At 41.7% G+C, this 27,158-nt stretch overlaps 1 protein-coding gene across 1 annotated transcript in view; it reads right to left on the reverse strand.

Moving 5' to 3' along the window:
• Positions 1-24,221: 24,221 nt before the first annotated feature.
• The window catches only part of cep120 (centrosomal protein 120), a 110,535-nt gene continuing 107,598 nt past the window's right edge, over positions 24,222-27,158 (reverse strand). Inside the window, exon 20 of the mRNA XM_033017511.1 lies at positions 24,222-24,889. Within this exon, the coding sequence (XP_032873402.1) occupies positions 24,652-24,889 (238 nt within the window). The 3' untranslated portion in view covers positions 24,222-24,651. The remainder of the gene's footprint in view (positions 24,890-27,158) is intronic.

Genomic DNA, 27,158 nt, shown 5'->3' on the forward strand with positions numbered 1-27,158 from the left:
CCCTCACGGTCCCTCAGATCCACATCAGCCGGTCTCCTCTCCATCCACAAGTCCAATCTCCGCAGTTTTGGGGACAGAGCCTTCTCCAGGGCAGCTCCCAGGCTCTGGAACTCCCTCCCCGAACTGATCCGCAATTCCGTGTCCCTCACCATCTTCCAGTCCCGCCTCAAGACCCATCTCTTCACCTCTGCCTATCCTTAGCCCCACGTCCTCCTCCCTTTTCATCTGTGCATTAATTGCCTCATATTGTGTTTTGTATTGAATTCTGTCTTTGTGTACTAGTCATGTCTTTATTATTTATTTCATTCCCCTTACATGTTTTTCCTCTACCTGCTAAATTTTTGTAAGGTGTCCTTGAGACTCTTGAAAGGCGCATATAAATAAAATTTATTATTATTATTATTAGAATGGAGGAGATTCTTGATTATAGATGATGCCTTCTTGAAGCAGTGATTCATGTAGATGATTTTGATAGTGGGGAGTGCTATGCCTGGGATGGACGGGATGGAGTCCAAGACTCTTTGCAGCCTCTTGCGTTGCTGTGCATTGGAATTGCTATGCCCTTCCATGATGCAACCAGTCAGGATACTTTCTACAGTACATCAGTCGCAGTTTGTAAGAGTATTCTGCAACATAATGAATCTCTTTCAACTTTAAGAAAACAGAGGAGCTGGTGCATCTTTTTCCTACTTACTTCTACGTACTGGACCCAGGACAGGTCATCCAAGATTTCAACCCCCAGGAATTTAAAGCTGATAACTCTCTCCACCATCTGGCACATTGTCTCCTCAGTTCCCCCACAGAAGTCAATAATTAGTTCCTATTTTTAGAAAATAGGAGATAGAACAATACAACGCAGGATAGACACACAAAGCTGGGGTAACTCAGCGGGACAGGCAGAATCTCTGGAGAGACGGAACGCCATGCAGGAGCTGCCCTTTGGTCCACAATGTCTGTGCCGAACATGCTGCTAAGACAAACACTTATCTGCCAACACGTGATCCACATTTCTCCATTCCCTGCATATCCCTGCACCTATCCAAGAGCCTCTTATACACCACTATCAAATATGTCTCCACCACCACCCATGGCAGTATGTTTCAGGCACCCACCGCACTCTAAGTAAAAAAAACGTACCCTGCTCATCTCTTTGCCCCTCTCACCTTAGAGCTATGTGTTCTCGTATTTGATATTTCCATCCTTGGAAAATGTTCTAATTGGCTATCTATTGCTCTCATCATTTCATGTACTTTTTATCAGGTCTCCCTTCAAACTTCAGCCCCCCATTAAGTCTATGCAAACTCTCCTCATAGCTAATACCCTCTAATCCAGGCATCGTTCTGGTAAACCTCTTCTGTATCCTTTCTAAGACCTCCACATCCTTTCTGCAATGGAATGACCGGAACTGCATGCAATTATCCAAATGTGGCCTAAACAAAGTATTTTAAAGCTACATGACTTCCTGACTCTTATCCTCCTTGACCATTGAAGGCAAGCATGCCATATGCTGCCTTTATCATTCTTTTTGTTGATGTTGAGCAAGAGGTTGGGGCATCACAGTGGCACAGTGGTAGAGTTGCCGCCTTACAGCGCCAGAGACCCGGCTTAACCCTGACTGGGGGTGCTGTCTGTCCGCAGTTTGGATGTTCTCCTTGTGATCACGTGGGTTTTCTCCGGGTGCTCAGATTTCCTCTCGCACTCCAAATACATACAGGTCTGTAGGTTAATTGGCTTAGGTAAAATTGTCCTTGGCGTGTGGGATGGTGTTAATGTACAGCACAGACTCGTTGGGCTGAAGGGCCTGTTTTCACGCGGTATAATGCTAAAGTCTAAAGGTTGTTGTTGTTGTTGTGGTGCTACCACTGAATCAGGTGTTCCAGCTCTTTCTGGTATTCTGGTTTATCATCATTCAGCAGATTCAACTCCTGTCACTGCACCTCCTTTCTCACCTCCATTCACGGACCCCAACAGCTCTTCCAAGTGAGACAGAGATTGACATGCAACTTCCCTAATCTCATATGTTGCATTCAGTGCTCTCAACGTGTCCTCCCCTATGTTGATGAGACTAAGCATAGACTTGGCAACTGCTTTACCGAAAGCTTGCGTTCGGTTTGCTGGGACCAATGGTGAGCTCCCATAAGTCTTTTTGACTTCCATTCCTACACCGATCTGTCTGACCTCAGCCTCCTTCACTGCCCTGGTAAGACCACTCACAAACTGGAAAAACAGTACCTCATTTCCCACTTGGGTGGCCTACAAACCGACGACACGGATATTGAATAGTCCAATTTCAATTGAGCCTCCCCTTTCTTGTCATCTAACCAGTTTCCCCCTCTTACGCACTCCTCTCTTTCCACTCCCCCCACCAGCTTTCTTTCTCCACCTCCACCTCTACCATTCACTAATCTCCCATCCCTTCCTACTCCAGGTCCCCCCTTTTTCTTCCCCCATTCCCTTCTTCCCACTATCCCTTCCTCTGGTTCTACATTTCACTCCCCACCATTTCTTCCTTTTCACATTACACATCTGCACCCTTTTGTCTTCTCCATCGTCGGTTACTATCTCCAACCTTCTTTCCGCCACTAGACTGATCTGCTAATTGTCCCCTCCTTACCTGGATCAACCTATCACTCGCTAGCTTGGCGTACAACTTTCCACCAGCAATCTCCTCTCCACTCCATCAATCTGAGGAAGGAACCCAACCTGAGGCATGATCTGCCAATTTCCCTCCGCAAGTGCTGCCTGACTAGCTGAGTTCCTCTAGCAATCTGTATTTTGCTTTTATAGCATATCCAGTAAATTAAGTTCCAATCTCATATGATGTCCAAACACACACATGTACACACATTTGAACTTAAAAACTGTAAATGTTTACAGTTACCTCACAATAAGATTCTTCATGCTGAAATAATCATAATTTTTAAATCATGGGTTTTTTAAATTATGCAAACTTGTCCATTTACTCTACATCATTGCTAGGAACCGTATTACCACATGTAGTATTGGTCGTTAACATAAAGCTCCATACTTACGCGCAGAAAAAGTGAAAATATTGTTACAACACCTTGGCACTCTTCTCAAACCAACAATTCCATGGTTGACACCAGCAGCAATGCTTCATGTATTGAATTTGCTCCTAAGAAATCAGAAAACTTTAAATGATTATCCATCACATGTTGAACTAAGATTAATGGAAGAGGGATTAAATAGTATGGAATATCTATGACCTGTCAATTGACACCAGAAGTTTTTCTGATCTTTTCTTGATGCGGAAATGGTGGAACAGATGGGCTCTCAAAATTAGATTATATTCATTCACCAAATGAGGAACAATATGCAGACCATTTGTGCTTCAATAAAGGGTTTTGCACAGAAACTGGTGAAGGAACACACACAGCGGCATTGACAACCTGAAGACCATGCTCCAGAAGCACTGAGAAACCCTGTATAAGCATCAGAAGGACACATCTTCTCACAGACTACCAGTGTCATCAACCATCTCCTGCCCCATTGATGGGAGAGTCTGTGGCTCCAACAATGCCTCATCAGTCACTTCAGATTCTAGAATATCAGAATGGAAGCAAGTCATCGCCAATCCATCACAACTGCCTCGTCAATAATCAGCATACTCTGATGGCATACATGTGTGTGTGCATCTTTAATGATGACAGCAGTGTGAAACATGAAAGAATGTCATGGTGCATGATTAAAAAACAGGGACATATTATGGAGGAAAAATATAATGGGCTTAAAGGAATTTTGAAAACTGTAGAATGGTGAAAATCTCCAACCCACTGCCTGCAAGGCTGATCTGGAAATCAAACACATTTCAAATAGGCTGTTACAAACTAATTAGTCAGTGATCTTTACAAAAAACTAGTGGACATGGTTTCAATTAGTTTTAGTTTTAGCAATACAGCGTATTTTTACACTGACCAACAATCACCCATATACTAGTTCTACCCTACACAGTAGGAATAATCTACAGAAGCCATTTAATCTGTAAACCTGCATGTTTTTGGAACATGGGAGGAAACCAGAGCACCCAGAGGAAACCCACTCGGTTACAAGGAGAACATATAAACTCCATACAGACAGCACCCGAGGTTAGGTCTATGGCGCTATAAGATTGCAACTCTACCACTGCGCCGCTGTGCCACCCAAAGCAATTGCCAAGATCACCATTTGGGTCCTGATTCAAAACGCCGCCTGTCCATTCTCTCCACAGATCCTGACCGACCATCTGAGTTCCTCCAGCACTGTGTGTTTTAGCCACCAAACGTAATAGATTGCAATAGTAGGATTAAGTTGGCATAGATGCTTAATCCCGAGTCTGATTCAAGGACTGTTAAACCACTCTAATTCGCAGCAACATATTCCTTCATCAGCAAATTATAGAATGTGATAGCACAGTCAGATGCCTCACTGAATCTCTGCCTTGTGCAACTCATGTGTTAAAGCAACAGTTGAATCTGCCTCAACTCCACCCTTGTCAAATCATATCCACTTGCTACAAAAAACAGTTTATCCTCAAATCACTTTGTTCTTTTGCCAATCACTTTCATTTTGTGTCATTCAATTCCTGACCCTCTGTCAATGGGAAGAGTTTCACTATCTGTCCATAACCCGCCTCGATTGTAAATATCTCTGGCATAACTAAACCTTGCAACTCTTCCTTTCTTATAATTTGTTTTTGGTCTCTTCCTTCGGGGGAATGCGACTTTTTCTTGTCGTATCCCCCTTCTCTGTCTCCGTCTGCGCTGAGGCCTAATGGCGGAGCTGGCGGCCTCCAACTGTGACCGACCTCGAGGCTCCGGAGGCAGAGTCTTACCAGATGGCCGGCTTCGGGCTGTGGTGGCATTCGGTGGCGGCGGGAGCTCGCAGGTCACAGGTTGGTGACCTGTTTTTCCGGAGCTCCCGCAACTACAGCTGCGTCCGCTGGACTGGAGAGCGGCAACTTCGGCAGCTTCGACCACCCCGGGCCACGGAGTTTGAACCGGCCCGTTCGCGGAGCACGGTTGAGCCGCGGGACTGACTTACCATCACCCAACGGAGGCCTGGATCGCCTCAGCGCAGAGGGAGAACAAGGAGGGAAGAGACAGAGACTTTAAGACTTTTGCCTCCATCACAGTGAGGAGGTGCCTGGTGAACTCACTGTGGTGGATGTTAATTTGTGTTTATTGTGTGTTTTTGTTATTTATTATTATATGTATGACTGCAAGGCACGAAATTTCGTTCAGACCGAAAGGTCTGAATGACAATAAAGGAAATCAATTTCAAATTCAAATTCAAATTTGGAAGTGTTACCACACTTCGAGTACACCAATGAATGATTGCAGATACTGGGGGGGGGAAACGTTCTGCTGGATTCAAAACTCATTAATTTAATCTGTCATATAAAATTCCTGCAAATCTGCTAAGAACCAAAATTGCCTATTCTTAAAATTAAGGTTAAGTGAGAACAAAAGCTTATTTGCCGCATGCAATAGATTTGCCAATAAAATATCACCAACCCAATAAATTCCATCCTTGTAAAAGAGTCTTCAGAATAATAAACAGTGCCTACATTTTATTTTCACTCTGAAAGCCAAGGTTCAGTCACTCCACTCACAGAGTCTTCATATCTTGTAAGCAAACATCTGTGAAAATATTTCCAAAGAAAATAGTTCAGATCTGGCCACACGGGGAAATTAAAGCTTTTTAATATAAATCCAAGACCAATCCTTCATTCCATACACAGTTATTGTACCACAAAAGTATTTCATCGGGTTAAACGAATGATAAATAAACCTATAAATTTAATTTCCTATCTACATGCCTGAAGGGAGGGTGAAAGAAAGAAACAGAACTGGAAGGCAGCAATTCCCTGTGGAGCATTGGTCCTAATATTTATTTATTTATGGTACCACATATCACAGACAAAATGAGAGGCCAGATGGTTGGCGATGTCAAAATTAAACTGCTATTTTTTGAGCATTTGCTTTATTTGTTGCATTTTATGTCATTGTTTTACATTTTCATGAACTAAAGTTTTTATGCATTTCATTTTATGCATTTCGGCATTTTATGCATTTCGGCACGGACTAGAAGGGCTGAGATGGCCTGTTTCCGTGCTGTAATTGTTATACGGTTATTTCAAATTGCAGAAGTGGCATAAAATAATTATAACCACTGTTGAGCCTTCCCGAGGAGTCCATGAAGGGAGGTGCCCACTTGATAACCCCAATGATATACTTGCATCTACGGGGCTGACTATTTTTTTTTAAAGAGCTAATTAATATGTTGGTAGCTGGGTTGTTTTGCATATGGATTCATTTATTGTAAGTTAGTGTGTTTAGTTAGATAATACTTTGGTTTTGGGCTTGATTTTCTTAGTTGAGTACTTATCCTGGAGTTATAGCACAAGTACTTTGTGTTTTAATTGTAATTTTTATTTTAGATATAATAAAATACATCTCATTGATACACAAAAAATAAGCTGGTGCACAGGTTTCACAGCTCAAAATGTTGTCTTGTTATATAAATAGCAGAGCAGCAAGAATATGCTACACCAACAAATGACAGAGAAATCAACAGATTTTAATACATGAGTGACTGTACAGATAATCAGAAATGCATGATATGTTTTTTAAAAGGCTTTGAAACACCAAATCCATTTTACTTGGAGGAAACAAAAATTATGCTTCTGCCAAGTTAGAATTATCCATTCTCATTAAAAGTACAAGAACCCACCAACAACATGCAACATTTCTAGACTAACCTACTCAGAATTCCTCTATAATTTCTGTTTGCCTCAGGTGGACTGTATTGCGATAATATTTAATAACAGTCTTTGTGAAACGTGGAAAGTGTTGGTGATGACAAGATGTGACTGGTGGTGCGATTATGCTGAAGGTGGCAGTAATGGCACAGAGGATATGTTGGACGCAGAGATCCTTATTCCATCCAGGGGAAAGCGGAATGAGAGCTGAACTACGTGATACAGAAAAGACACAAGTGAGGGATCCATCTACAACAGCAGGGAGGAAATCCATGTTATCGGAAGGAAGAGGATGTCCTAGAGTAGAAAGCCTCTTCTTCGGAGTGGATAAGATAGAGAAATTGAGATTGAGAATGACCATGAAGTAAAAAGTGTTTGCAAGAGGCAGGGTGGGAAGAGGTTTAGTCCAGATAACTGTGGGAATCAGTAGGTTAATAACAGATATCAGTAGATAGTCTGTCCCCTATGATGGAATCAGAGCGATCCAAAGATGAGGCTTTCCACTCTAGGACATCTGAGATGTCTCTCTCTGTAGTAAATGTGGTTTACCTCCCTGTGGTCGTGGATGGATCCCTTGCTCATGTCACCCCTGTATTCCATAGTTCAGCTCTCGCTACCCGTCATTTGTATCTGCCCGTCACTTGCCAGGCTTTGTCCAACCCCCTCCTCAAAATAATCCATTTGGACATGCTGAAACTTCTCAGATTTCTTGATCACTGCATCATTAACAATAACAATAATAACACGTTAGTGTGTGGGGACCAGATTACGTTTCTGATGATATGGATGGCGAGGAACTTGAAGCTGTCAAAAAGTGTACAGAAGTGTAAAGAAAAAATCACGAGAGGAATAGATCGTGTAAATTTTGCCCAGTGGTGGAATCGAGAACCAGGGGACATAGCATTATGTTGAGGGGGGAAAAGACCCAATGGGAACCTGAGGGGTAACTTTTTTTTTACTCAAAGCGTGGTGAATGTATGGAACAAGCTGCCAGAGGAGGTAGTTGAGGCAAGTACTATCACAATGTTTAAGAAACATTTAGACAGGTACGTGGATATGATAGGTTTAGAGGGATATGGGTCAAAAGCAGACAGGTGGGACTAGTGTATGTTGGGGCATGTTGGTCAGCATGGGCAGGTTGGGCCAAAGGGCCTGTTTGCATGCTCTATGACTATCATTTCAACAGCATCTTTGTTAATGTGGACAGGGTTCTGTTTAGCCGCCTTCACTCCCTTAAGCCTACAATCAACTCTTTTTACCTTACTGACTTTAAGGGCTGGGTTGTTGATCTGACACCATGACACAAGGTACCCAACCTCTTTCCTGTACTCTGCTTCATCATTATTGTTGATCTGTCTGACCTACAATATCATCAGCAAAATGGAAAACAAAGTTGGCGCTGTACTTGTCCACACAGTCATGGGTGTGCAGGTAGTAGAGCAGGAGACTGAGCACACCACCATGAGGACATCCACTGTTGAGGGTCAGAATGGATGAAATGGTCTGACCAGTTCTAACTGATTGAAATCCGCTGGTCAGGAATTCGAGAAGCCAGTTGCACATGGAGGCCCCAAAGACAAGGTCCGGGCATTAAGAGATGATATAATTTTGCTGTTGAAAGTGAAGTCAATGAATAGCATCCTGAAATAGGTGCTCTAGGGCTGTACATAGTGTAATGAAGATGGCGTCTTCTGTAGACCTTTTTTTTGCAAGAGGTCTGGATTGTCTGGAAGATTGGTGCAGTTGTCAGCCATTAATAATCTTTTGAAGCATATAGTGCAGCACAGTGGCACAGCGGAAGAGTTGCTACCTTACAGTGCCAGAGAGCTGGATTCAATCCTGTCTACAGGTACTGTATGTATGGAGTTTGTACGTTCTCCCTGTGACCGCGTGGCTTTTCTCCGGGTGCACCGGTTTCCTCCCACATTGCAAAGGCCGTGCAAGTTTGTAGGTTAATTGGCTTCTGTAAATTACCCCCTACTATGTAGAATATAGGGAGGTCACATTGCAGTTGTATAAATCGCTGGTGAGGCCGCGTTTAGAGTATTGTGTTCAGTTCTGGACACCATGGAAAGATGCTGTCAAGCTGGAAAGGGTAGAGAAGATTTACAAGGATGTTGCCAGGGCTAGCAGGTCTGTGCTGTAGGGAGAGGTTGAGTAGGCTGGGATTCTATTCCTTGGAGCGCAGAAGGATGAGGGGTGATCTTAATGAGTGTATAAAATAATGAGAGGAATCGATCAGGTAGATGCACAGAGACTCTTGCCCAGAGTAGGTGAATCGAGGACCAGAGGACATAGGTTTAAGGTGAAGGGGTAAAGATTTAATAGGAATCTGAGAGGTAATTATTTCACACAAAGGGTGGTGGATGTATGGAACAAACTGCCAGAGGAGGTAGTTGTGTAATTCTGCTCCTGTTCTCACCCCGTTAGTCCGGTTCAGTAAAACACTGAGTCAAGCACTGGATTCAACTAACTTTATTTCCAATCACAAAATACACTGCCCTATACGATACCTAATCAACACCGCGGGTCCGGTCCTTGCCTCTACTCGTCCAAGCCCTTCAGCCTTGTGAGAATAGACACCTCCAGCAGGTCAGCACGGTCCCAAGTGATCCCCAGAAGATCAACACAGACTCATGTGCTATCCCCTCTTATATACCATATCAGACCCGTGGTGCAAAATACAACCCCTACAAACCAAGCCTAATCTGAGGAAAGACATTCTTGCCATAGAGGGAGTACAGAGAAGGTTCACCAGACTGATTCCTGGGATGGCAGGACTTTCATATGAAGAAAGACTGGATAGACTCGGCTTGTACACGCTAGAATTTAGAAGATTGAGGGGGGATTTGTAGAAACTATCAAATTCTTAAGGGGTTGGACAGGGTAGATGCAGGAAGATTATTCCCGATGTTGAGGAAGTCCAGAACATGGGGTCACAGTTTAAGGATAAGAGGGAAGTCTTGTAGGACCGAGATGAGAAAATCATTTTTTACACAGAGAGTGGTGAATCTGTGGAATTCTCTGCCACAGAAGGTAGTTGAGGCCAGTTCATTGGCTAGATTTAAGAGGGAGTTAGATGTGGCCCTTGTGGCTAAAGGGATCGAAGGCAGGTATGGGATATTGGATTTGGATGATCAGCCATGGTCATATTGAATGGCGGTGCAGGCTCGAAGGGCCGAATGCCCTACTTCTGCACCTATTTTCTATGTTTCTATAAGCAAAGATCATACAATACATTAATTGACAGTTCCTTAACCCAATCACAAAATATCCAATTACATTGTTTCTACATAGTGTTCCTCATGGAAGACAGCTCCCCTAAGTAAAGAAACATTTTACCAGGTAATATAAACAATTCGGGCAAGGCCCCTTGCCTTGACCAATCATAAGATAACAGTGCAAAGACCATGCAACATAGTTAACAGTGGTATTATAGCATACCTTTCCCCAACCAACCCTGATCTTTCATTTGCAGCAGAGCTCAGCTCCTTCTGCAAAACCCTCATACATATTAACAATTGAGGGGACATCTGGACATCATCCTGTACTTAACTTCCTCCCAGGACCCAGACATTCTGGAGCCATGAACCTCATGGTCTTTGCAGCCTTTGCAAAAAGATGCCAAGCAGGTTTTGCAAAAGCAGAAATCCTCCATTTTGTCAGACACTAAAATGGCCAATATTATCAGTTGAGGTAGGTAATATCCGTACATTTAAGAAGCAGTTAGACAGGTACATGGATAGGACAGGTTTGGAGGGATTTGGACCGAATACGGGCAGGAGGGACGCTTTTGGCCAGTGTGGGCAAGCTGGGCCTAAGGGCCTGTTTCCACACTATCACTCTGACTCTCTACGACTATAATAACATAGAATTAGTGTAAAGCTCGGTGAGCCGAAGGGCCTGTTTCCATGCTGTATATCTAAACTAAGTTTCATCATGGTCCACGTTAGAGCAACTGGGTGATAGTCATTGAGAGAAGTTATTTTACTTTTCATGAGGACTAAAATGATGAAGATTTCCTTGATGTAGCTGAAAGGGGTAAATTAAAGGATGAAGAATGCTGAACATTTCCAGCATTTTCTGTTTTTATTGAGGAACAATTAAGTGCCCTCAGATATAGTCTTGGGGTTAAAACATCAATTTACAAAAGATGATGATGAAGGTAAATGTCCTGTTTATCAAACAACTTGGGTTCACTGCAGCTATAACCACTTTTGTTTGCAGAACATTCAGCAGTCAAATGAAAAACATTATGTGCAGATCTATTGTTCCAGGTTTCATCTGAATCATTCACAGCACCTCAACAATTGCGTTGCTCAGGTATTAAACATAGAAAATAGGTGCAGGAGGAGGCCATTTGGCTCTTCGAACCAGCACCGCCATTCATTGTGATCATGGCTGATCGTCCCCAATCAATAACCCGTGCCTGCCTTCTCCCCATATCCCTTGATTCCACTAGCCTCTAGAGCTCTATCTAACTCTCTCTTAAATCCATCCAGTGATTTGGCATCCACTGCCCTCTGTGGCAGGGAATTCCACAAATTCACAACTCTCTGGGTGGTAAAGTTTTTTCTCACCTCATTCTAGTGTGATGAAGACACAATGCATCAGCTTGCATCCAAGTTTCTAGCATTAGATAGACCCAACACCACGTTAACCTTACTTCACCTTTAATTAGATTTACTAATGAGACGCTTAAAGTTTATAAGGCTTGTAGCTTTAATAAGTGGAGAAATATCAGGAAATTAATCATAGCAAAGAGCGTGATACAATTCACCACTAACTATGCCATCATATTGTCAGCAAATATCCACACTACAGTGAGGCTCAATCCATATCTTAATCCTATGAAATGCTGATTCTAATTGTTGGCTTTCACCAATATGAAAATAAACTGATATAAAAGGGTCACATAACATCTTTCCTTGCACCCCAGAAGTTTTTTATGTATTTGGTAACATTCAGCTTTAAGTTACAAGCATCAAGAATCAGTGTTTTGTTAACACTCATTTCCGCATTCTAATTAAAATTTCCCATTTATACGTTTTCTCATTTTCTCCACCTTTCTAAGTGGGAGCTTTTGCACTAATTGTTGCAGTTTTTCTATGGATTTCGCTTTGATCTTTTTTTATTGAAATATTGCCACTTTTCCCCGCATGTTTAATGCGCGTTCAAATTGCACAGATGCAGCTCCGACAATTGTCAAAGTGCACAAACAAGACAAGGAACAAGGAAAGCCATTCAATTCATCTAGCTATCATTACAATAAATAAATAATCTCTAAATATATCCAAATCACTGAAGGGCGATGAGTAATCAAAGAAAAAAATAACTACAAGATATTTGGTTATTTACCAGAGAAAATACCATTTATTTTTCAAAGCCCTGCAAAAGGTTACCTCCAATTCACTGCAGTTTCACAGAAAGGACACAATTTAATTAAACAGTAGAGCCCACTGGAGGGACTGAACTGCCCATTCTTGTTGCTCAAAACAAATTATAACCACTGCAACCTTGCTTTTCAATTGCTAAAACACTGACACTAATTATAATAGAAAATAAATTATAAATGGTCAATTAATCCTTGCAATTTGAATTCCACAAGCATTCTCATGGCCCTTTGACTTCTCTGCACTAATTCAAATTCACCATTGAAAATACATTTCTCTAAAGTGCATAACATAAACACATGCTTCTGCAGGTCATTTAATCCATTCTAAAGTATTCAAGTAATGTTATAATAAATCAGTGTTGTTGACTAACTTGATTTTAGCTTCATCACGATGTCAATTAGGATTTGATTAAAGTGCAAATGAAGTTGTGTGTATTTAGGGTATAAGGCTTTTGATGATGTATCGTATTACAGACAAGAGCATATTTGAAGTCACTGGGACTAAAAGAGGTGACAACATGGATATAAAATTATTATTGAACAGTAAATGTTTGTCCAGTATGAAGTAAATGGCAACATTGTCCCAGAAATTGATGTCAGGAGCACACTATGACCTTGACTTGCATAACATAATAGATTTTCAAAATATGTAGATGACATTAAACTCAAATAGAGAAAACAAGGAAATAAATGACAGCACCAGACTGGGTAGAAATATCAAAATTAACATGGAAGTACGAAGCAATTCTTGTTGAGAAGTTGAATAGGTGTGACAATATAAACCAATTTTTGATGTAAGTGAAGGACATAAGAAACCTGAGAGATGTTTACAAATCTTTGAATGTGACAATGAATTGAATCTAAAGAGACATTTTACCTTTGATTTAATCAATAACAAAAAGCAAAGATGCAAAACAGATTTGTGATTTAAATGTAAATGCACAGATGTTTAAGCCAAAGGGTGGAAGATAATCGTCAGATTTTGAGAATAAAATACATGGTATGTTGGGATTGTATATTATTAATGGAAATGCGCAGATTGTGGACAGTTAACATGGTTCTTATACTTAAAAATAAAGATAGTACAAGTAATTTGGCGTTAGTGGTTGAAAAGATGGCATCCAAACTCAAAGATTAAATTTAAATGTTCTGAAATGTAAAAAATAACGAATATCAAAGATGCATTTCAAAATGGGAGAACATAATTACCAACCTCATTTAATTCTTTGAGGAAATAGAAAGATAAGAAAATTAAATTACTACATTTTGATTTCAAAAAGGCATAAGATGATAAAACATTATACAGAGTAAATGCTTACGGTCAAAGCAGGTGGAGTCAGCGATCATGAAGCAGAATGGAGAGCAGACCGACTGCAGAGGAGGAAGAAACGTTAAAAGTAGTAGGTACCCACCCCAACAAAAGCCAAGCATTGGTTTTAGAATCACAGAAAATGTACAATACAGATCATTCATCCATTGTTTCCATGCCAGTTGAGAAATAATTCACCAGCTAATCTCAAGTCCATCACCTGGTTCATGAGCACACCCAGGCATTGGATAAATGTGATGAGGGTTCTGCCTCTCCCACCTTCACAGGCAACATGTTCCACCATTGACATCCGCCATTTAATCCTTCCACCAAGAATTTATGCTTTTTGTTTTTTTTATCTCCTGCAAAAGCTAACAGGCCCCTCTAATTTTATTCACCAAAAGTTATCTCCCCTCAACCTTTTCCGTTCCACAAAAAAAAACTCTGCCTTATATAAACTTTTTTCATGTATACAACTTTCTCTGCTGGCAATATCCTCGAATCTCCTCTGCGTCTTCTCCAGTGCAATCACATCTCTCTCATAACTTGCTGTCTAAAATTTTGGAATTTAGAATCAAGCTGCATGTCGGAAGAATTGGTAACGGAATCACTGCTGCTCATGATTTAAACAGTTTGGACTCAAACACCAACTTTGCGTGGAGTAGATTGAGCTGATAAGATAGTTTCTGTCAAGTAAATTTTATGCAGGTAGTTATCATTAATAAGGTCAATTTCAAAATAAAAAATATGGCTGCTTGGATTATACAACTCATTCAGTGCATTCAGAAAGTATTCAGGCCACTTCACTTTTTCCACATTTTGTTACGTTATAGCCTTATTCTAAAATGGATCTAATTTTTTTTTAATCATCAATCTACACACAATACCCCATAATAAAAAAAGCAAAAACCGGTGTTTAGAAATGTTTGCAAAGTAATTAAAAATAAATAACTGAACCATCAGTTAGGTCGGTGGAGGCGCTGCAAGCCGGCAGCCCTGCCAGCAGCGTGGCAGTTGTTTGTTTTTTTAGTGTGTATGTTTGTTTTTAATGTATGTTTTTAATGTCTCTCTGTGTCTTGTGTGGGGGGGGGGGGGGGGTGGGGGAGTAAGGGGGAAACCGCTCCGGTCGCCTCCACCACAGAGTCCCATTTCCGTGGCCTAACATCGAGGATCGGTGCGGCCTTTCCAGGAGACGCGCCCGGGGCTTCAGCAGCTTCATCACACTGCTATATGCAAGTGATGAATAAAACTGATTGATTGATTGATCACATTTACATAAATATTCAGACCTTTTGCTATGACACTCAAAATTGAGCTTAGGTTCATCTTGTTTCAATTGATTATCCTTGAGATGTTTCTACAACTTGAATGGAGTCCACCAGAGGTAAATTAAATTGATTGGACATGATTTGGAAAGGCACACACCTTAGATAAGGTCCCACAGTTGACAGTGCATGTCAGAGCAAAAACCAAACCATGAAGACGAAGGAATTGTCCGTAGTCCTCCGAGACAGGATTGTGTTGAGACACAGATCTGGGGAAGGGTATAAAACAATTTCTGCAGCATTGCCGGTCCCGAAGAGCACAGTGGCCTCCGTCATTCTTAAACGGAAGAACTTTGGAACCACCAGGACTCTTCATAGAGTTGGCCACCCGGCCAAATTGAGCAATCGGGGGAGAAGGGCCTTGGTCAGGGAGGTGACCAAGAACCTGATGGTCGCTCTGACAAGAGCTCCAGAGTTCCTCTGTGGAGATGGGAGAACCTTCCAGAAGGACAACTATATCTGCAGCACTCCACCAATCAGGCCTTTTATGGTAGAGTGGCCATACAGAAGCCACTCCTCAGTAAAAGGCACATGACAGCCCGCTTGGAATTTGCCAAAAGGCATGAGAAACAAGATTCTCTGGTCTGATGAAACCAAGATTGAACTCTTTGGCCCGAATGCCAAGCGTCACGTCTGGAGGAAACCAGTCACCGCTCATCACCCGACCAATACCATACCTACGTTGAAGCATGGTGGTGGTAGCATCATGTTGTGGGGATGTTTTCAGTGGCAGGAACTGGGAGACTAGTCAGGATCAAGGGAAAGATGAACGGAGCAAAGTACGGAGAGATCCTTGATGAAAACCTGCTCCAGAGCATTCTGGACCTCAGACTGGGGCAGAGGTTCACCTTCCAACAGGACAACCACGCTAAGCACACAACCAAGACAGCGCGGGAGTGGCTTCGTGACAAGTCTGTGAATGTCCTTGAGTGGCCCAGCCAGAGCCCGGGCTTGAAACCGATCGAACATCCCTGGAGGGACCTGAGAGGATCTGCAGCGAAGAATGGGAGAAATTACCCAAATACAGGTGTGCCAAGCTTGTAGCATCATACCCAAGAAGACTTGAGGCTGTAATCGCTGCCAAAGGTGCTTCAACAAAGTACTGAGTACTGAGTACAAGTACATCACTCGTGGGTGGACTCGCACCGTGAGACAGGGGTTTAAGCTGGAAAGTGTGCAGAAAAGATTCACAAAGTTTATACCAGGACATAGAAACATAGAAACATAGAAATTAGGTGCAGGAGTAGGCCATTCGGCCCTTCGAGCCTGCACCGCCATTCAATATGATCATGGCTGATCATCCAACTCAGTATCCCGTACCTGCCTTCTCTCCATACCCTCTGATCCCCTTAGCCACAAGGGCCACATCTAACTCCCTCTTAAATATAGCCAATGAACTGGCCTCGACTACCCTCTGTGGCAGAGTTCCAGAGATTCACCACTCTGTTTGAAAAAAGTTCTTCTCATCTCGGTTTTAAAGGATTTCTGCCTTATCTTTAAGCTGTGACCCCTTGTCCTGGACTTCCCCAACATCGGGAGCAATCTTCCTGCATCTAGCCTGTCCAACCCCTTAAGAATTTTGTAAGTTTCTATAAGATCCCCTCTCAATCTCCTAAATTCTAGAGAGTATAAACCAAGTCTATCCAGTCTTTCTTCATAAGACAGTCCTGACATCCCAGGAATCAGTCTGGTGAACCTTCTCTGCACTCCCTCTATGGCAATAATGTCCTTTCTCAGATTTGGAGACCAAAACTGTACGCAATACTCCAGGTGTGGTCTCACCAAGATCCTGTACAACTGCAGTAGAACCTCCCTGCTCCTATACTCAAATCCTTTTGCTATGAAAGCTAACATACCATTCGCTTTCTTCACTGCCTGCTGCACCTGCATGCCTACTTTCAATGACTGGTGTACCATGACACCCAGGTCTCGCTGCATCTCCCCTTTTCCTAGTCGGCCACCATTTAGATAATAGTCTGCTTTCCTGTTTTTGCCACCAAAATGGATAACCTCACATTTATCCACATTATACTGCATCAGCCAAACATTTGCCCACTCACCCAGCCTATCCAAGTCACCTTGCAGTCTCCTAGCATCCTCCTCACAGCTAACCCTGCCCCCCCAGCTTAGTGTCATCCGCAAACTTGGAGATATTGCCTTCAATTCCCTCATCCAGATCATTAATATATATTGTAAATAGCTGGGGTCCCAGCACTGAGCCTTGCGGTACCCCACTAGTCACTGCCTGCCATTGTGAAAAGGACCCGTTTACTCCTACTCTTTGCTTCCTGTTTGCCAGCCAGTTCTCTATCCACATCAATACTGAACCTCCAATGCCGTGTGCTTTAAGTTTGTATACTAATCTCTTATTTGGGACCTTGTCGAAAGCCTTCTGGAAGTCCAGATACACCACATCCACTGGTTCTCCCCTATCCACGCTACTAGTTACATCCTCGAAGAATTCTATAAGATTCGTCAGACATGATTTACCTTTTGTAAATCCATGCTGACTTTGTCCAATGATTTCACCACTTTCCAAATGTGCTGCTATCCCATCTTTAATAACTGACTCTAGCAGTTTCCCCACTACCGATGTTAGACTAACTGGTCTGTAATTCCCCGTTTTCTCTCTCCCTCCCTTCTTAAAAAGTGTGGTTACGTTTGCTACCCGCCAATCCTCAGGAACTACTCCAGAATCTAAAGAGTTTTGAAAGATTATTACTAATGCATCCACTATTTCTGGAGCTACTTCCTTAAGTACTTTGGGATGCAGCCTATCTGGCCCTGGGGATTTATCGGCCTTTAATCCATTCAATTTACCCAACACCACTTCCCGGCTAACCTGGATTTCACTCAATTCCTCCAACTCCTTTGACCCACGGTCCCCTGCTATTTCCGGCAGATTATTTATGTCTTCCTTAGTGAAGACGGAACCAAAGTAGTTATTCAATTGGTCCGCCATATCCTTGTTCCCCATGATCAACTCACCTGTTTCTGACTGCAAGGGACCTACATTTGTTTTAACTAATCTCTTTCTTTTCACATATCTATAAAAACTTTTGCAGTCAGTTTTTATGTTCCCTGCCAGTTTTCTTTCATAATCTATTTTTCCTTTCCTAATTAAGCCCTTTGTCCTCCTCTGCTGGTCTCTGAATTTCTCCCAGTCCTCCGGTATGCTGCTTTTTCTGGCTAATTTGTATGCATCATCCTTCGCTTTGATACTATCCCTGATTTCCCTTGTTATCCACGGATGCACTACCTTCCCTGATTTATTCTTTTGCCAAACTGAATTTTGTACAAACTACAATTTTTGTAGTTCATCCATGCAGTCTTTAAATGTCTTCCATTGCATATCCACCGTCAACCCTTTTAGAATTAATTGCCAGTCAATCTTGGCCAATTCACGTCTCATACCCTCAGTTACCTTTCTTTAAGTTCAGAACCATTGTTTCTGAATTAACAATGTCACTCTCCATCCTAATGAAGAACTCAAACATATTATGGTCACTCTTGCCCAAGGGGTCACGTACAACAAGACTGCTAACTAACCCTTCTTCATTACTCAATACCCAGTCTAAAATAGCCTGCTCTCTCGTTGGTTCCTCTACATGTTGATTTAGATAACTATCCCGAATACATTCCAAGAAATCCTCTTCCTCAGCACCCCTGCCAATTTGATTCACCCAATCTATATGTAGATTGAAGTCACCCATTATAACTGTTTTGCCTTTGTCGCACGCATTTCTAATTTCCTGTTTGATACCATCTCCAACTGCACTACTACTGTTAGGTGGCCTGTACACAACACCCACCAGCGTTTTCTGCCCCTTAGTGTTTCGCAACTCTACCCATACCGATTCCACATCCTCCAAACTAATGTCCTTCCTTTCCATTGCGTTAATCTCTGCTCTAATCAGCAACGCTACCCCACCTCCTTTTCCTTTCTCTCTATCCCTCCTGAATATTGAATATCCCTGGATGTTCAGCTCCCAGCCTTGGTCACCCTGGAGCCATGTCTCCGTGATCCCAACTATATCATAGTCATTAATAGCTATCTGCACATTCAACTCATCCACCTTATTACGAATGCTCCTTGCATTGAGACACAAAGCCTTCAGGCTTGTTTTTACAACACTCTTACCCCTTATACAATTATGTTGAAAAGTGGCCCTTTTTGATTTTTGCCTTGGTTTTGTCTGCTTGCCACTTTTACTTTTCACCTTGCTACCTATTGCTTCTACCCTCATTTTACACCCCTCTGTCTCTACGCTTACACATTTAAGAAACCCTTTCCCTTTAACTCCATCCTCCACTATCCCATTCGACACCCCACCCCCCTTATTCAGTTTAAAACCACCCGTGTAGCAGTGGCAAACCTGCCTGCCAGAATGCTGGTCCCACACCTGTTAAGATGCAATCCGTCCCTTTTGTACAGTTCCCCCTTACCCCAAAACAGATCCCAGTGATCTAAGAATCTAAATCCCTGCCCCATGCACCAGTTCCTCAGCCACACGTTCAGGTCCCGTATCTCCCTGTTCCTGCTCTCGCCAGCACGAGGAACTGGAAGCAAACCGGAGATAACGACCCTGGAGGTCCTGCTTTTCAGCATTTTTCCGAGCTCTCTGAAGTCACGCTGCAGAATATTCATCCCCTTCTTTCCGACATCGTTTGTGCCGACATGCACTACCACTTCCGGATGTTCACCTTCGACCTTGAAGATTTTCTGCACTCTGTCCGTGACATCCTGGATCCTGGCACCAGGAAGGCAGCACACCATCCTCGCATCCCGTCTGTTGCCGCAGAAACCCCTGTCCGTACCTCTCACAATGGAGTCTCCCACTACAATGGCGTTGCCTGCCTTAGGCCTTTTTGGTTTTGGCTCAACAGCCCTATTCGCATCACAAGCCAGTCCGCCGCCCAGTGTAAACACCTCTTCTGTCCCGACAGCTTCTAAGTGGGTGAACCTGTTCACAAGAGGTACAACACCCGGGGACGTTGGCATTCCATGCTTCCCTCCCGTTCTCACTGTCTCCCACCTTCTCTCTTCCATTACCTTAGGTGTAACAATCGTACTGTAGGACTTGTCGAGGAACGACTCCGTTTCTCGGACGAACCGGAGGTCATCCACTTGCTTCTCCAGTTCCCCAACACGGCCCTTCAGGAGCTCTACCTGGATGCACTTCTCGCATTTGTAGCAGCCAGAGTCACTAGCGGTGTCCTTGACCTCCCACATACTGCAAGCATCGCACTGAATCAGCTTGCCTGACATCTCCTTCTTTCGTCTCTACCTCTCAAGCGTATTGCGTGGTCTCCTCTCCTCAGCCTCCCACTCACTGCCGCTCGCTAAGAGCCGTCTTGCTTAAATTGACTGATAAATTGCCTGATTTACCAATTTACAAACCAAATTCCTCAGTTTTCAACTGTTTTCCCGGCACTGACTCACTTCTCTCCTCCCACTTGGGCTAGAGCCAATCAGTCGTATCTCTTGCTAAGCTCCTGCTGCTGTTGCTCCCAAAACTACAGCAGTTCTGAGTCAAGTCTGCCTGTCCTTGGCCTCTACTTTAACTGTTTTCACTTCTCTCCTCCCACTTGGGCTAGAGCCAATCAGTCGTATCTCTTGCTAATCTCCTGCTGCTGTTGCTCCCAAAACTACAGCAGTTCTGAGTCAGGACTGAGACAGGACTGCTTGAGTTGTGGCATGGGACTTTTTCCTCCTGGAGCGTAGGTTGTTGAGGGGTATAGATAAGGTCAGTCGTTTTCTTAGGGTTGGGGAGTTCAAAACTAATGGGCATGATTTTAAAGTGGGAGGGGAAAGATTTAAAAGGGGAACCTGAAGGGCAGCTTTTTCCACACAGAACGAGCTGCCAGAGGAAGTGGTGGACGTTTGTACAATTACAACATTTACATTGGAATCACATTTAGACAGGCACATGAATATAAAAGGTTTGGACGAATTGACTGAATGACAAAAATCTTGAAACAACTAAATTTATTTAAACAGATCACATTTATAAAATATAAAAGCAAACATTAACAGAATTTAAACAAAACTTGCATTGAAAGTAAGCAAATTTTAAGTTTGTTCCATGTATGTTTAACGAGATCAACTTCCAAGTGGCAAACAAAATCAAGACTAAGGTGTAGTAACAAGACTGAAAGACAAAGTAGATTTTGAAGATGCAGCTCCCTCTGCTGTTTGGTAATGGAACTTAAAAATTTGAGATTTAAATAGGGGTTCATTTATTCTGCACTGACAACTGATGCACCCTGATTTTTATTAGACTCATTGTTTATTGCTCAAAATGCGAGTTGAAATTTTATAAGATTGTGCATGCAAAGTCATGAGGAAAATGAAAATGGTCATGAGAGAAAGTTCAAATGTTGTAAACCATTTCCTGATTTTCAGCCGTCAGGTATTTTTTCATTAAACTAGAATAAATTTACGTTTAAGTGATATGCCATTCTTCACAACATAAAATTCACATTGCAGTTTAGATTGTAAGGAATCAGCAAGCTGATATTATTCAGGGCCGTTCACTACTTTTTCCTTGGTTAACTTGTATTGAGGCAAGAAGTTTATTGAGAACAAATTTTCAATTCATCGTTTATCACAGAAAATAAATCCAAGTTTAAAGGGATAGGACGTGCACAGCAATTTTTGACATGGGTACACTGCCTACATTGTGCTTTTAAACAGGAAACACATGCTTTAAAATCCTGCAGGATCTGGGTTAATAGTATTGCTGTCAATAAATTTGTTATTTTTCAATATTGCAATTATTAGATTGAAATTAAAAATATAAAGTAACCTACTCACTGCAATACTCCAATCAAAACATTTCAATCAGGTGCAGCTGAACATAGTAACAATATATATATATATATATATATATATATATATATATTTAAGTGTGATCAACATTATGCTTAAGTTAAAATCATTCACCAAATGTCAACAACATGTTAAAATTGGATATTTTCATTGACCTTGAAGCAAAACTAAAATAATTTAATTAATTGAAATGTTCGATGCTTATGTTTGGTGCATCCTGTAAAACCGATCCTGAAATGTACCAATACTGATTTGGCATCTTGAGCAAAAAGCAGAGCTGGAGAAACCCAGCAGCATCTGTGGATGGAATGCACAGATCAAGTTGAGTCGGGACTCTTTCATACTGGTGAAGTAGGGTGAATAAAGCTGGAAGATAAGAAAGGCGAGATAAGTACACGGAGGAGGGGAGAGGAGCAGGGTAACTATGTTGGTGGAAGAAATGTGTGCGCACTGGGATAAGAGGCAGGGAAGGGGGTGCATTTCAAGCACCTCGCATTTTACACAGGGTTATGTGCCTGAAAAGCAGCTTGTAATTCAAAAACGCGTGTATTAAACATATATGTGACCATGATGTTGGCAAATTGGAACTCGTTATTCCAAAAATATCAGTGTGTAAATCAAGCTTTGGTATTAAAGGAACAAACGCGTTATTTTAAAAAGCACAAATCAAACATGTGTAAAACGCAAGTTGCCTGTATTTGGAATTGGAGAATTCAGTGCTCATGCTGTTGAGTTGTAAGATGTCCAAGCAAAATATGGAGGTGCTGTTCTTACACAAGGCCATTTATTTCTCTCCCCCCCCCAGTGTACACACATTTCTTCCACCACCACCCATCACCCTAATCCTTGCCTTTTCTTAAGCTAATTTCCTACTCGCCCATCTTTGAGTCCCTAATTTCCCTGTACTTTCCCCCACATTCCACACCCGTTCTCTTCCACCCATAAATTTCACTCCCGTTCTTTCCTTATCCAACACACTTTTGTCTCCTTTTCACCTCTAGCCTTCATCACTTCTCCATTCATCTGGCAATCACCAACCCCTTCATCGGTGTGCATGTCTCACTTGCCAAATTCTGCCTTTCTCTTTTCAAGCTTGCTCCTCCCCTACTCCAATCAATCTAAAGGGTCCCGACCCAAAACGGAACCAAAAGGCTCAGAAGGCTGTGGCCTCGCCTTTTTAAAAAGTTTGTGTTCACAAAATGAATTTTGGTTGTCGGGTGGCTGCAGCCCAATTGTTTGTCTCGCCTTTTTTAAAAGTTTGCGTTCACAAATTGAATTTTGGTTGTCAGGTGGCTGCAGCCCAATTGTTTGCCTCGCCTTTTTAACAAGTTTGTGTTCACAAACTGAATTTTGGTTGTCGGGTGGCTGCAGCCCAGTTGTTTGCCTCGCCTTTTTTAACAAGTTTGTGTTCACAAACTGAATTTTGGTTGTCGGGTGGCTGCAGCCCAGTTGTTTGCCTCGCCTTTTTTAACAAGTTTGTGTTCACAAAATGAATTTTGGTTGTCGGGTGGCTGCAACCCAGTTGCTTGCCTCGCCTTTTTAAAAGGTTTGTGTTCACAAAATGAATTTTGGTTGTCGGGTGGCTGCAGCCCAATTATTCACCTCGCGTTTTTAAAAGGTTTGTGTTCACAAAATGAATTTTGGTTGTCGGGTGGCTGCAGCCCAATTATTCACCTCGCGTTTTTAACAAGTTTGTGTTCACAAAATGAATTTTGGTTGTCGGGTGGCTGCAGCCCAGTTGTTTGCCTCGCCTTTTTAAAAGGTTTGTGTTCACAAAATGAATTTTGGTTGTCGGGTGGATGCAGCCCAATTGTTTTTCTTGGCTTGGCTTTTAAAATCGTTGCAACAGTTGGATGCCAGCCCAAGAATCTATTCGGCCCACAAAGTCTATACTAGCCCTCTGGAAAACAGTACCTTCGGCCCACAACACCCCTACTAGCGCAACAGACAGCTCCCCCACTGGCGAGCAATATTGGAATTGGTGGAGAGGTGGAATATTGCGTTGTTGACCAGCCCTCCCGTGTGATGCTGGGACCCAACGGGTCCCACTTAGTCTAGTATAGTCTAGTATTTTAATAAATTCCCTTAAATTGTCAGGACCTCTGAAATACGCCATTCATTGTAGCACATTAAACGACCATGAAGTCTCAAAGAAATAAAAATCTCAGATTTTTTGAAAAGGTACTCCTGCCACAGGGATAGAAAAAAATGTTAGATACACAAACAATATGTGATAAAAGACAGTTAGTCATATCAACAAGGCATGTTATGTTCCAGGGTACACAAAATTGCTGGGGAAACTCAGCGGGTGCAGCAGCATCTATGGAGCGAAGGAAATAGGCGACGTTTCGGGCCGAAACCCAGTTCCTTTTTGAACACATGTTATGTTCCAACTGAGGTTACCATAAAAAAAAGTGAAATTTGAGGGAACTCATCTAGTTCTGTTAAAGGGAGAATAAAAATACCAGTATCTCAATGTTGCAAAAGTTCACCGATTCGGAGTCCTTGGTTATGAATTTATTGCGGTTTACCCCAGAACAAATCTGCTCTGTAAATGATCTCCATACTTTCCGGTCCTGCTCTAAAATAAATGCTTTCGCTGGCTCAACTGTCGTCTTTATTATGAACAATGTTCTTCGTGACGTTATTTATCAACATTACATTGGTAGGATTTTATCAGCGAAGTGGTCCGTTGAAAGAAAAATACTCACAATTTATTAAGAAATTGAATACATTTTCCAAATATAGCTATTTACAGATAGATTAAAAAGCACTCTGTACAAAACCACTGTACATATAAAACAAACTTTCTAGCTCAGTAATATTACATGTTTTCAAAAACACAAAGTTCTATAAAAGTCAAAAAATAAACCAGTGATATCAGAAGATTGAAGTCTTCATAATAGGTATATTCATAACAATTTTATACCAAAGGGAAATAATTAGCAAACCACATTAAGGCAATTATAGGGATAAATGTGGGTACCCTAGGAATTGCTATCCGAAGATTTTACTGACACACCACCATCCTCAAGTATGACCACCTCTCTTCACCATAGTTTCACGTATTTGTCTGTCAAGTTCACGGATAATCCGATCGTCGTGAGTGTATACTCCTGTCCTCAGCAAAGTGTCTCTCTCTTCGATGAGCCGAGTGAGATAATTGTCCAAGGCCTCATCTGGACGTTGAACGTGATCTCCAGCCTCTTCCCCACTGACAGGATTTCGCTGCACTGAGGATTGTTTTTTATCATCTTGCAGTTTTAACCTGATGAATCAATGCAAACAATGAGCAAAGACTATTTTTCTGAAAAAACAGCAATCGGAATTTAATTCTGACTGGTATTCTCTGCGTGACTATGCTTAGATACCTTCAAGGCGAGGACGCAACGTCAAATAGAATCTTACCTTAAATAGAGTCTTACCCTAAACTCTTGATATTTTCTTTGATCTTTGACCAAAAACATGCTAACGTTCTTTTCAGGACTGCTGCTGTCAAAGGTCAGACATTTAGCACAGAAACAGGCCCTTTAATCAACAGAGTTCAAGCCGGCCAAAGAGCACCCATATACAATAATCCTACAATATATCATTCCAGTTTGAAGATTTGACAAAGATGATTGACGAGGGTTGGGCAATGGATGTGCCTACATGGACTTTAGCAACATAAGACTTGACAAGGTCTCTCATGGTAGGCTGCTCCAGAAGATTATGTTACATGGGATCCATGATGAATTAGTAAATAGGATCCAAAATGGCTTGGTCATAGAAGACAAAGAATAGTGGAGAGATGTGTTTTTCTGACTGGAGTCTGCGGCCAGGGCCAGTGGTGTTTCACAAGGATCAGTGTTGGGACCTCTGATGTTTGAAAAATACATTTGAAATGTTTAATGTATATCAATGATTTAATGAAATTGTAGATGATCTAATCAGTAAATTTGCAGATGATTAGCACAGTTGTTGACAGCGAGGAAGGTTGTCAAGAAAAAAGCAGGATATAGATCAGTTGTAAATTTGGGCAGATAAATGACAGATGGAAAAAATGCAAAATTATGCATTTTGGGAGGTCCATTGGAAAAGTAAAATATACAGTAAATGGAGACTTGGGAACATAAATGAACAGAGGGATCTTGGGGTACAAATACGTAGCTCCCTGAAAGCGGCAACACTAGTAGATAGGTGATAAGTAAAACAAATGGCATGTTTGGAGCATTTCTGGTCATTACACGACAGGAAGGAAGCAGAGACTTGAGATAGTGTAGAAATGGTTCGCTAGACTGTTGCCTGGATTGAATGTATTAACTGCAAGGATAGGTTGGACAAACTTGGATTGTCTTCTATGAAGCATTTTAAGCTGCAGAGCGATCAGAGTGAAGTATAAAAGATTATGACAAAGAAAGGGTAGCTATTCAGAAGTGGAAATGTTAAATAACAGAAGGCACAAGTTTAATGCGAGAGGGCCAAGGTTCAGAAGGAATTGCAAGGCAATTTTTGTTTTTGCAAAGAGTAATACCACCCCTACTTTGAACAATTTTCAATGTCTCTGACTTTAAATGTCACTTTAAATGAACTCCAATAATTAAAAAGATTAAAAATGTTGGTACTGGTTTATTACTGTCATGTGCACCGAGATAGTGAAGAAACACACACATGCATGCACAAGCAAACAAAAAATAGTACAACAACATACAAGAGAAACAACGTAACCTTTTATTCAAATGAAAGGGAGTGTACTTCTTGAGCTAAGCAGTTATGGCAAAAGGCTGTGATGCTGGATGACAAGTGTATCCAGCCTTTCCAAGTTGGAGTGTAACACCCTGGCAGGAATCAGGCATGCTGGTGTCTGACCTCATGTGCATTTCTAGCTCCCACATTTCAGGTAAGAGGCACAGAAGCTGGAAACAAGCTGAAGAACTGAAAAAAACTACTGAAGTCTGAACTGCTGGTTAAAGGCCATTATGACCAAATCGTCTGCCACCTTAACCAACTTGTACGAAAGGAAGTAATTGTAGCTAATGGATGCTAATGGGTTGTTCACCAGAATTCTATCGTACATATGGAATATTTCCTGCAATTTGGAAGATTACAAATGTAAGCCTCCCCTCCCCCATTCAATAAAAAAAATGGTTGGAGAGAGAACTACCGATCAGTTTAAATATAAAGGATGCCATACAAGGGGATGTTTGTGTTGTGGACTACTGTGTTCGGTGTTTTTGTGTTTTTTTAATTTTATTTTTTTGTATGACTGTAAGGGAAAAATAATTTTATTGTCTCTTAATTGAAGACAATGACAATAAATTAAATCAAATCAAATAAATTAAATCAAAAACTTGCAAAGATTTGAATGGAAAAACGATGTTATGGGGAGTGGAAATGTAAAAAAGACAGAAAAAGCAAATACAAGAAATCTGAGGTGAAACAGCTGATACTTCAGAAGAATTATCTTTCAGTTACAGAAAAAAGCAAGTTTGAATATGCAGGATGAAAATAAAGATTACCAAATAGAAAATAGACAACAGAAAGGTAAAAAGAAACGG

The sequence above is a fragment of the Amblyraja radiata genome, chromosome 3 (genome assembly GCF_010909765.2).
Source record: "Amblyraja radiata isolate CabotCenter1 chromosome 3, sAmbRad1.1.pri, whole genome shotgun sequence".
Lineage (NCBI taxonomy): Eukaryota > Metazoa > Chordata > Chondrichthyes > Rajiformes > Rajidae > Amblyraja > Amblyraja radiata.